The sequence below is a fragment of the Pezoporus flaviventris genome, unplaced genomic scaffold (assembly GCF_033815535.1).
Source record: "Pezoporus flaviventris isolate CSIRO_AGI_PZ_B2104156 unplaced genomic scaffold, CSIRO_AGI_Pfla_v1 ptg000015l, whole genome shotgun sequence".
In the NCBI taxonomy this organism is placed as follows: Eukaryota; Metazoa; Chordata; class Aves; order Psittaciformes; family Psittacidae; genus Pezoporus; species Pezoporus flaviventris.
In genome coordinates, this window is record NW_026892563.1 from 33,914,178 (window position 1) to 33,927,063 (window position 12,886).

At 37.3% G+C, this 12,886-nt stretch overlaps 1 protein-coding gene across 20 annotated transcripts in view; it reads right to left on the minus strand.

The window, feature by feature from the left end:
* Positions 1–869: 869 nt before the first annotated feature.
* Positions 870–12,886, minus strand: part of ROBO2 (roundabout guidance receptor 2) — a 1,073,259-nt gene continuing 1,061,242 nt past the window's right edge. For 12 of the 20 annotated variants that reach the window (XM_061453979.1, XM_061453978.1, XM_061453980.1 and 9 more), the window contains 3 exons: positions 10,561–10,821; positions 5,972–6,172; positions 870–4,979 (listed from right to left, as the gene is read on the minus strand). In XM_061453979.1, coding sequence (XP_061309963.1) covers positions 4,978–4,979; positions 5,972–6,172; positions 10,561–10,821 — 464 coding nt within the window. In that variant the 3' untranslated portion in view covers positions 870–4,977. The remainder of the gene's footprint in view (positions 4,980–5,971; positions 6,173–10,560; positions 10,822–12,886) is intronic. The other 8 variants (XM_061453996.1, XM_061453993.1, XM_061453995.1 and 5 more) reach the window with 3 other exon arrangements.

Sequence of the window (12,886 nt, forward strand, 5' to 3'; positions counted from 1 at the left end):
CCCAGCCCACATTCACAGCATGCAAGCATGGCCCTACATCTCCTCTGGGTCCTATGAGATGTTTCCAAGTCACACTTGTTATTTTGGGTGAAGAGGTTAGCAGGGGAAGAGGTCAGCCTGAAACAAACAGAGGGAACGAGCTAGAAACAGCAGGGCAGGTGTTTGGGACCACTGCTCTACTGTGTTTCCTAGTCCCCTGTTAACTAATAGGGTATATGTTCAGCCACTCAAAGCATGCAGAGCATTACTTGCCCCCCAGCATCACTGTGCCTCTTTCTGTCTTGCATCCCTGTCCTATGCCAGCCACCCCAGACCCATAGGATAGCAGTAGCACTGAGTACACAGACTCTAGCAGGACAGCATGGAGACACGGACTGGGAAAAGTGGCCGCAAAATGTGAAACCTGCCTGCCTAAGTGGTCCCAGTGTGAACCAACACGGTGCCTAACTCATTGGAGACATACCCTGACTTGAAAAACTCCATCCTCTGTGAAGTACCCTGCCTCTACATATATGAAGCCTGACAAGGCACCTTGCAAACGGATCCATTGAAACCTGCTGAGCCTAAAGCCAGCATAACTGACCATAACTCCACTCCCGAAGGCTTGGATTAACCACACCTCTAAAATAAAGTACCAGATTTCATGTTCTGAGGATCTAGGCCTCCTATGGACTTTGGATCATTTATTTTGGTATGGCAACTAAAAGTAATGAAGCTTATATGTATTATCAACAGTTTGGAATTACATGTGAAACTAGTGGACTTGGCTGATTCTAAGGCAGTGTATGTGTCCCTTTTTTCAGTATTAGTCTTTGCCATCTTTCCTGCTATTTCAATGTACCTCCTAAATGAACCGTCCATTGCCCATGTGATTTTCAAAAATAATTTATTTGTAGCTAATGTGTTCCAGATGGATGGAACACAAAATGTGTTAAAAAAGTAAAAATGAAATTAAAAAATCCTCCCCTCAGCAAAAAAAAGTTCTCCCCAGTCTTTACAAAAAAAAGGCCAAATTTTTTCCTTCTAGTTCCCCTGCTAAATTTCCACAAGGCCATTAATCATAAAAACCCCAAACTACATAAATCATAGAAAAGCCAAAGGAGCTACCTGTATTATTGTTAAAAAGTCCCTGCCAGAATCTCCCCCATCCCAATTACCTTTCCTCTGTCAGCAGTGAGGACTACTCCTCAACCTTAGCACACACCTTTTCTCGTGGCTGGCAATGCGTGGGCTGAGGCAAGCATAAACCAGCATATCATTATTTCAGACTCACGTCTCCCTTTTGCACTGGTATATAGCTAAATCGGTATCAAAACACTCCATACTCCTTTTCTTTTGTTCCTTTCCCAAAGAACAGTGTTTACAGTGTTTCTGTTGTATTTTCTGTCACCCAACAAGACCCTGTTGGATGACCACCAGAAGTTATTCAAAAGGTTTAATGACTTGCATAAGGACTTGAGAAATAATAAATAACAAAACAGAAATGTCTGTTGTTTGCATCACTGAAATGGCTGCCCATACAGCAATACACCACTGAAGCACATGGAACAATTTATTATTCAGTCCTTCACCCCTCCTGCAGTTAAAATTGAGCATATATTCAATGCAAAGATTGAGAAAGATTGACCTAGCATCTGCCTATATGTTCTGAGGATATTCTGTACTGGGTTGGCAGTAGCTCCACCAGTACAAAACCCCAAGTCCAAGGGTTCAGACCTGCTGAACACAGGTTTTACACATCCACTGGTTTATGGACTTTAAGTAAGCTATGCACTTGCAGCCCTTACTGTACATTGAGATAGTATGCCTATAAACAGAAGATGTGTCACTAGAATAGCTGCATCAATGCAATTACATTGGTACAACTATTCCCAATATAGACAGGGCCTTAAACAGAAATCCCTGTGACAGGCAATGTTTACCACAGGCTTATTTATAGGCAGCTCTTAGCTTGGTTCAAAAACCAGCATATAAAATGTTCCTTGTCACCTGTAAGTGGACAGTGATGATTATAGCTCAGTCTATGTTATTATTGCCTGATTTTCCCAGTTTGGATTTTCACATATTGACTCCTTACTCAAGGTCTTTTAACATAGATTTGAAATGTGAATATGTTTTATTTTTTTCCCCAGTAAATATACAATACACACTTCAACAGTACTATTAACCAACTTTTTATGCCAATTAAACTCCGCTGCACTAACAATACCAATGAAACACATTAAGAGGTCATACTTTTTCGTGAACAAACTGTAGCCAATAAACAGGTATTCTTTTAAAAAAAAACAAATTAAAAAACAATTCTAAGTGCTGCCACAACATCCCTTTTCTTTAAACACATTATTCACAATAAATGTTTTTGATTCTTTTAAAAAAAGAAGAATACTTCTTTTAAAATAGTAAATTAAATGGCATATTTTAAAAAATATGTACTGTGGTTCATTGGAAGTACACTGTATAGAAAAGAGAGAGAAAGAGAGAGAAAAAAAGAAGAGACATCACCTGTAAGATAATGGAGACAGTTTGCGATACACAACACCACCTTATGTAATATTGTAAGCAACTTATTAATGAACAAAAATGTACAGAAGCAGATGGACAAGTTAGTGAATATCATGGTACTGCACAGCTTTAATACTGACACACATTTACTTTCCAGTGGAAGAGATAAAACACGTATTCGAAAGTAATTGGGATGGCTTTATCGAAATCTAATGATACTGGATTTTGACTAGAATATAGTGAGTAAGGTGTTCCACCAAAGCTCAGCACACGCTTTTGAATTAAAAGCAAAAAAAAAATCTACCAGTGACTGAGTTAAATGTTTTCCAGAGTATTAAATTTGAATTGTACCCTGAATAATCTTCGCTTCATATGATAATACCAAAAGAAAAAAACATACATATGTAAATATGATGCCTTCTTTATCTTTCTAGAACATTTTTGCACACTTTTACGTAATGGTTTTCATTATAATGTTTTAACAAGCAGGAAAATTACATATATTCATTGTTCACATATATAAATGCATACACTTTTTTTCCTCAACTTTTTTTGGTTTGTAACCTGCTAAATAACAGTCTTGGCCTTAAGGAAGTTAACTAGTATTGTTAATAGTCAATAGTGCTGAGTTATAGTTGATGGCTGTAGTGTTTTATCTTATCATGGAACAAGTTAATGAAATGAAAAGCAACACATATTTAGCACTGTAATTTACTTTTCTAAAATTCTGTCATTACTAAAAGTGTCCTTAATACTGGTGAGCTCCAAGGCAATATATAAAACAACATAGACTGGTTATAGGAAAAGGGTATTCAAATGGAAACTTGTGTTCACGGTCAGATAACTAACAGAAATAAGCTGTAGGATGCAATGTTTAAATTAAGCATCAAATGAGTGGATTATCCACATACAGTATTCTAAGAAAAGCTTGACAATTGACTCATTGAGATTTGAGAGGTACGGAAGATTTGGACAAAGTCATGAAAATTAATGAAGAGACAGGATGCTGTCATTAATGTCCACTTACAGAGTCTGGTTTATTCAAAAAGTGTATAAACATGCGTTATTTCCTCATCATAGTAGGGTTTGAAGCCACTCACTAAAACACAGGTCAAAGATTTTCTTTGCTTATACCTAACTTTTTGGATGTACTGTATTGCCAGGAATGTACTTAAATACGAGCCAAAAATAATTGACTGTTGCTTTCCTTCTAAACTTTAAACATTTTATTGTGAATTTAGTGGATCCAGCTTCAGCTCTTGCAGATTTCAGGTAATAAAATACAAAGGATTGTTTAGACTGCATTAAAACAATTAATGTCATGAATTTCAGTGGTGCAGCTCTATCCTCTATTGTACTGTACATGTATTGGAAAGATGAAATAAGATACTCTGATACTCTGATACTTCAATTTTTTTGGAAGCAGCCTGAATATGTCTTTATAATAAATTGCATCCTTAACTACTTACTAGGTATTCCTTGTGTTTATATTGTTTGTTTCTCCTGGGAAATTTCTGTCTATATTTTGGGTTGGAGAAATTAATGGTAATAACTCGTTAAAACTGCAATATAAAAACAGCTTTAGTGAAACACCTTAAGTTCTTTTGTTTGTAGCAAGGTTTGTTTTTCTTTCCTTTTACTTAGTGGCATGGGATGGCTGAAAACAGATACTAAGGGCATCATTCTAGTGAAAGGGTCTAGGCCATCTCATGCTACCTTTTATTTTCATATTCACTCTTTAATCTCACACTTCCAGCTTCTGACCCCTTCTTAAATAGGAAGAGCAACTATGTTGCTTGCTTTTAAAAGATTTAAATCTGTCTCTGATGTCTCCACTGACATCAGTTTTGCCTGTCACTTTCTCATTTCTACACCCCAATGGAAACCCACCTAACATACTGCTTTACATCCAGCATTATCCAAAGTAGCTTACATTACGTAAACCATCTTCACACATTCAGTCTTTTTTTCTTCTTCATGTCATGAGGAGTAGAGTTTTGTGCTTATCACCAAATAAAATTGCAGTGCAAACTTTAAACATAAAAGTTACACAATTAAAAGTTAATATATGGCACCACAGCCTATTAATTCACATATAGTACAACAGACCAGTAAAAACAGACATGAATATGAACATAGCTAAAAAGAAGGTGAGCTTGCATAGCAATGCAACAAAAGAAATTATATACAGAAGGAAATTCTTTTCATCCTGGAGGGTGATTTTTTTTTTTTTTTCCTTTCTTTTTTTATATACTCCTGACAAGGAATAGTTTAAGGTGGATGGTGTATTAAAGAGAAGAACACAAGTAAAATATCTGTGGGATATGTGTGGCTGTGTGTCTTTACATTGCATTTACAGTTCTTTTAATAGTACATAAATAAAGAAAATGTTCATTGCACTGTTTAGTGTCATCACTTCCATGAGTTCAGACCTGATGGTCCATCAGAGCAGCTTGCAATGTGTCTTCTCAACTACTCTATAAAGAGAAACAAAAAGAAAGAGGTTGTAATGAGGAGGAAAAAAAACAACCCAAACTAACAAACAAAACAACAAAAAACAAAGCCTATGGCAATAGTACTGCAACACAGGATGAATATTCATTAGGTTGGGAGAAGAGAGCTAATTGCTTCTAAGATGAAAAGCCATGGATGCTAAAATTCAGCACTTACCAACACTGTATCTGAGACAGCACCTTCAGGGTTTGGGGAGCTACTGGGAAGTAACTGTCAGGAAGTACTGAGGGTTTGACTTCAGCAAATAAGAAGCAGGCACGCCAACAGCTACATTGCTTTTACTGATAAACATACCAGTACGCCTGAGCTAGCTGGAGTGTGTGTGCACGGCTTCAAATAGTAGAGTCAAACATTTGGCATCTGGTACTACCATCACATACACAGCATTAACATAGCTTTATACCAGGTTTAACAGATATTGAATGACAATAGAAAAAAGTTTGGAAAACAATTCCCCTGGCCTGGGAAGTTAGAGTTGGGATAAACAACTAAAAAACTGAGCTAGAGTGTTGAAAAAACAGGACCTGAATCTAAGGTCAAAAAGATCAGAATACTACTCATCAAGGAAGCATCACAAGATTGGCACCATGTGTGGCAAAATCAACACCCTTTTCTTTCACTCCTCTGAGAAAAACTGCCAAAGAAAAGCATACCACACTTTGACAAGAAAATTCTAAGTGACAAGAATTTCTTTTCAGTTTTCCCAGTGTTACACAAGCATTACACACTAGAAAGTGTACCATGCAGATAACGCTGGCATGGCTTACACAGATTTTAAATAGTCCAACCCAAGAACAGAACTTCGTTTGTCACCACAGACAAGCACCTCAAAAAGTTCTGTGTAAATTTTAATCTGATAGCCACACTCAACTTCCTATTCTCTTCACAACAGATTTATAACTATTCTCTTTTTTGCCTATTTGTGAGTTTTAACTGTAGCTAGATATAAACTTACATAATTCACCAGTAAACTGTCCTTGACTGTTTGATCCCACATAGCCTACATCGAGAAGGTCACTGGCATTGCGTTGGTGACCTCCTCGCAAGACTTCACCTTTTCTAGGTCCGGTCGATCCTTTAGAAGAAGCTGTTCCTGAAGAGCTGTGGCCGCCAGGGGATGGGAAGTTGGGTTTACTATATGGTACGAGTGCCTCTTCTAGAAAAGAAAACAAACTGAAATAAATTCCTACAAATAGGAATAAACAAGCTATTCTTTTATGGACATCATATTAATTCCTGCCCTCAGATATCTTATCTTGCTTTATAGCATGGCACTTTTACCTAAGGGAATACACAACTCAGTATTGTATCTCACATACAAAGAAATTAGTATGAATTTAATCTTGCTTTCATGTAAACTCATAAGTTAGTTTGTATTAATTATAAAAAGCCTAGATTTATTACAAAGTAATAGATTATGAATCATAGGTACGTCAATAAAAATTGATGCACATACATTTTCCAAAACAATGCAGCTATGATTGGACTTTTGCTTTGAGCCTACATGAATGTGCTTTTTCCTTTTCGTGAGCTTAAATTATGCTAACCTCAATCAATTTAGATAAAGAACTACAATATCAGCTAATTTAATTTGCTTCCAGCAGCTCAGTAATTTCTAACAATGCAAAGTACACTAAAGATTTTTTTAACTGGTTGTGAATTACATTGGAAAATATATTATACATAGTAGTAGTAGTTGTAATATTTGGGGTGAGTAAATCTTCTTGAAGCTTGTTTCACGTACCATTATAAGCAAAAGGCTTATTTTTGCTCACTTGGATTCTTCCTCTGTGAAGACCTGTAATAATGAACTGCTCACAAGAGCAGGATTAACACTGATAAAGCATATGACTACATGCCTTCATATAGCATGAAGTAAAACAAGCCATCACATTTGATTAGAGTTTCCAGGAAATACTGCTGTAATAATCCTAACTTAAGAAGCAAAACAGCAGCACTGATTTAACACTTAAATAGAAGCACTATTTTATTTCTTTGCTGTGTATGATCCACTTTCGCTTCCTCATAAGCTGAAGAAAGAGACTTTGCTAGATATAGTTTGATTCAAGAAAGAATATGAATATACATGCTTAACCTTAGACACAGGAATTGTCCCTTCTGAAATCAGTGGAATATCTCCTGCTTGAATCTTACATTTTTAAAGTGAATATGGACTTAAAGGGGTTTCTTTATTTTGCTTTTCACATTGTCTTCACTCATAAAAAACCTGATGAGGGGAAACAGAATTTCTTTGACAGAGGTCAGGAACACAGGAGAAAAAGTAGGTGGGGATGGCTGGAAAGAAAGAGGAGATGAAAATGCTTTTATTCACGATCATGGAGCCTTTGCAAAGGTGCAGCAGGGGCACAAGGGATTTTATTCTTTGTGCCTAACGCCACAAGTGAGTAGGACATGGGAATTCCTCATGTGATCTGCTATTGAAGAGAACCCAATTGTAAGGTAAAGCTGTCGCAGAAGAGGGCAGGCTGCTGATTTTATTCTCAGCGCAAAGTATCTCCCTCTGGCCCTGTGCAAGAGACCAAAATATTTGCGCTGCAAGATGTAAGGGCATTATTGGTGTTTCGTGCTGTAACTGTGTGTTGCTTTTGCTGAAATATACAGAAATATTTAAAAGACACAATAAAATGGCATTTAACAGCCATAGTCTTCTAAATTACTTTACTTGTTCTTTATATATCAAGCCCTAGCAATTGAATCAGATGCAAACCTGGTTTCCAAAGGCTGGCTAAAATATGGAACAGCTTGCATTAAGGCAGCAATAAAGCAAGCAGCATAAATCAGTTCAGTAGAAAGCTGGATACACTTTTACAGGATGAGAAAAAAAGTCACAAGCATTGCAAAAGAGTTCGAAAATGACATATATGGTCAATTGATTTGTTTTTCTAGTTTGTGGACTCAGGATAAGGCCTCCTTTGGGTTCAATGAAATATTGAGAAAAAACGACCTTGAATAAATACAAAGTGCATTATCATTATAGCGCATATGGTGGGTTAAATTATCTGTTGTGCCCTCAGAAATAAATACAATCCATAAAATAAGCAACTGTGACATTAAAGACTAAGTTTTCCACAACATTCTAGCACATGAAAGGTAGTTGTCTTTAAGTCCTTAGAATGGTCTCATATTTAGTAAACACTCAGAACAGTGCCCTGCGCCCGAGTCTTGCAAAGAATACGGAGAGGCTTTGCCAATGCCTTTCTCTTTGAAATAGTGAGCCTTTAATTTGAAGCTATAATTCTAGCCCCTATGAAATCAGGATATATGTATGTAACAATGTTCCTATACCCCGTAAGATAAGCCAAAGGTTTTTAACACTATCAAAACTATTGCAACTTGATGTAGGCACTACTTTCTTTAGAGAGGTAGCTGAGAATGTCATATTTGATGTGCTGTAACTGCAGTTCTACAAAGAAGCCACTGGCAGGAACTCAGTGATCTTGTTTATACTGAAAGCAACCAGTGGAAACACAGTTTCCAGAATCAGGTATTTTTATTCTATTCAACTGCAAACCAAAGGTCTTGCTTTGAAACTCAGTCACAGCATGGTCATGTCTGAATGAAGCCCCCCATGCTGCAAACAGATATTTTATGGCAGCTGATAGCTTGATAAATGAGGAAGTCATGTTACAATATATTGAAAAGTAGGGCAGGATAAATTTCCAGAGACTTTTATCATTAAGAAGTACAATTAATATCATTGAACCGCCTGAATTTAGTAATATAAACAAGCATCACACACAAGAGTAACATTTTTAAAATCCATCAAAGAACACAGAGCAAGGAAGCTGTTGCGCAAGAAGCTGGTATGAGAAGACAGACAGACAGACATGAAGCTCTGGCCCACCTTGTGCACAAGTTTTATGAACCCCTCAGATGGGTAAAAACATTAATTCTCCTAAGGGAATCCTCTGTCATGCACAAAGGATGTGCAATTGCCCTGGTCATCCTCAATTTGACAAGAACAAGATACCTGTAATCAATTCAGCCCTAAATTCAATGCTTCTCTATGCACTAGGAGTGTCAAGATCAGATTCTTTTTATTTAAGGACAGATAAATGCAAGTCCTGCAGATGAGAATTTGACTACTGTATACCTTCAATGTATCACAGAATAACTGACAACTTCTATTTGCACGCTTATGAAGCACAGGAAAAGGAGGGGACTTCTTGCTAACCAGGTCAGAGAAGCAACCTTAATAATAATTTACAAAGAAATTAGATGTATAAAGTACACACAAGCTTTTTTCTATGTGTTCATATATCTTGTACATTGTAATTAAAATTGCCATTTCACCAAGTAGCATGAATTTCACACACTATTTTTAAACCTTGACTTGACATCATCATTTCACAACATGAACTCATTTGTTTATGCAGCTGAAATATTCAGGGGTTTAGTGGTACAATTATTGCTATATTTTAAAATATGAATTTTATTTAAAATATTTACATTTTAAATATGGGTAGCAATATTTCTTAGGAGGTCTATATTCAGTAAATCCTGCCCCCATGACAGGTTTGCCCTCACATTACTTTGTTTTTTTAGGATGTCATTGATATTAGTGTGCTAGCTTAACAAGGAGCATTAATAGTAGAATAAAGATGAATATGAGTACCTCTAGTGTTACTTTGGAAGCTACAGGCATATTTGAAGAAACAGTGTAGCCCTACAAAAACACCACATCTAGTATCCTTCTTTTTGCTTGTTTTAATCTTCTTAATTGTCCTCTTGCACCACTAATCACCACTGGGATAACGTGATTAGTAGGTTAAAGGAAATATCCTAGTATGAAGGTAAAAGCTGAAACAGCAGCTTTTCCTTGAGGTCAGGCTGAGATAAGGAATCTGCAGGTATTACAGAACTCCAACTCCAGCTCAGCATCACCTCCTGCACCATTTTTACAGACTTGAAACCCAGTTAGGAAATAAAGCCAGCACTCAGCAATGAGCAGGCCCTGTATAAAGATGAAAACCTCTGCTGTCATCTTGCTAGGCTTAAGAGATGAACGTTACTTGGTCATATCCATGAATAAATGGAAGACTTTTAAATACCGCTGGAAGGAATGTCAGCAGCTCAGAAGGATCAGCCTTCTTGCAGGTATGCAAAAACAGCCGTTGCCAATTTAGAAACAGGCTGCAAGAAGTAGAAAATATGTCCCTGTACGTATAAATAAATACATCTAACAGAAAATACTCTAAAAACCTGTTTCTCCTTCCCTGCCTGCCTGAAACTGTTCCTTTTTTTTTCCACTGCTCTGCTTGAAAACATTATTAATTGCCAAAACACTGCAAAGAATGCACCAAGTCAGGTGCTAAAGAGATTTCATTGTTGCAGGAGTGAAAAATCCTCGGACTACATGCTCTCATTTCACTTTGCCCTTTCTTATTTTCCAGCCTGAGCCTTGCCAGTGCTGGCACAGAGGGGCATGAGGTGAGCCTAGACTCCTGCCAGGTACAGAAACCCTCAGCTGAGCAGTGTCAAGGAGCCGTCTGCATTGCCTCGGCTGGTGCAGCACACACACACCTGATCCGAAGGCTTGTTTGTGTTGGGCTTTCCTGAAATCCTCTTGGCGGTCTGTAGAGCTTATCCACTCCTGGGTTTGTCGCTGCCACTCTAGTGATGTCCTAGCTTGCCGGTCCAGGGAGCTCTTTGTTTCATCTATGTTCGGAGCATGCTGCCTCTCAAGAGAGCTTCCTTTCCTCTCTGCTGAGCCTCCACGCTGGCCGGGGACTATTTGCTGCCTTAAACCCTGACCAGGGGGCGGGTCAGGTGGTGGTGGAAGATCTAAAAAACGTGAATAAGATTTAGATGAACTAAGTTTTTCAGTTGAAACAGAAGGTGATTTGATGCTGAAAAGAAAAGCCCCTTGCAAATGGTATGAGTCACTTCCTTCGGTCATTTTAAAAGGAGGAAATTCCATGTTAAACAGAAATGTGGATTTAACTTATGCTAGTTTTTTATTTAGGTTACTGTGTTGCTAGTTCTAACTTCCACAAAAATCAATAGATTACGATGCCCTAACTTGCATTTCTAAGCATGGGGCTTATTTTCTGTGGGGTATACTCCAGCTGGCTCTTTGAGTAACAGCAAGAAAGGCTATGAAAAAGTGATCTGTGACAGTTGACAATTTCCCCCCATCATATTGGGGATTGCTTCGTCATCCCCATTTTGGGCTTCACCTTCACCTCGAGGTTTAAACTCAAAATCTAAATATACTTTATCAAAATGAATGAAATTCCCCCCAAAATCGGGGAAAAAAATTATTCACAAAACTACTGTCATTGGAAAAGCCTCAATACATCTGAGAAATATGCATGTTGAAATGGAACCACCAAACAATGGATCAGCATGTTATTCAAGTACTGTTTGAAAGGTCAGCCAAGAGCTGGAGTCTTCAGAGACAAGATAATGGCCGCTGTTAAGTTTAGCAGTCCTGCAGATACAACTGATCACATACAGTTTCAGCTGAAAACTGAAAGGCACTTGCCTGGTCTCTAATAACTCCTGTGCTTTTCAAGTATAACACTCAGACTATGAAGACGCTTGCAGAACTGAAGATCAAGCTTCTAACCACATTTGTGAAGGCAAAAGTACGTTTTGTTTATTAGTCCCTGACCCAAGGTAATTATAGAATCTGGTTAACTATAATTCCAAATGTAAGATTTTCATCTTTCATCTTTCTTTCAATCTTTCAAGATTTTCAAGCTTATTTGACAGACTTATAATAGTATAGAAAAGCCTCATATTACTAAGAAACAAACCAACCATACCAAAATAAAAATAAACAGAAAAGGGAAGCAACTTTAGTATTGTAATGAAAAATCTCTCATATTTGATACATATTTTATATGTAGAACACTTGTTGATAACTATGGTTTGGGGTAATTCATAGCCCAAATAAATCTGTGCAGCCCCACTAACTTCACTAAGCCTGTGTTAGGTTACATTAGATATGGGTAAGTCCTGCTTTCGAGTGTTTTTTATCTTACAGTATTATGGAGGCTTATTAAGGAATTGAACTTGGCTCAACAATAGACATGGAAATGTAAACCTCTGCTTTGGCTGCAGGAAAGTCTGATGTTTCTAACGAGTGAAACTGAAATTCATTTTAGAAATCAGTGAGGAGGCCTTTGGAGGGAATTTATTTCAAAGTCTGTATTCTGGCTTTATAAAATGCTACACAGACATTTTTCATGTCCTTGCTGTTAGAGGTGGTACTCATACCTCATATATGGGGCAGAAATACTTCCAAAGTTGCTGAGATGTCATTCCATCAACACTGTCTCTTATAGATAAATGAGGACATGTGGGTTATTTGTGTCAACAAGGGAAAGTAGTCGTATCAGATGTTGCTCCCATACTTTTGTTCACAGCTGAAGTGCTACATCCCAGATTAAGATACCTGCCTTGTGGCCAGAACAGCCTTATAACAGTGTGTCAGTGAGCTTGGTGTATGCTTTATGTTCAGCACTAATTAATTTGAGAAATTTTTAGTTATGAATATCGATGTGACCTTTCATGACAATGGCTATACATGAGTTACTGTAGATGGAAGCAGGAGGGTATGGGATCTTGCCAACGTTAAAATTGCTTTATAGTGTTGGCTTCCAAAATAGCATTTCTTATAATTGATTTCACTGCAATCATAACCAGTTAATGTAGAGAACCACATCACTGACATCTGCTTGTGCAGTCTGAAATAGAGATTACTGAAGTTGTGATTTATAAGCACTTTATGGAAATGCATTGAATCCAATGAACACAGTCATAACATGACATCTGACAATGCAATTTTCCAAGACAGAATATTTACCCTTCAACAGAAACAGATTTTTTAAGTAGTATCGGA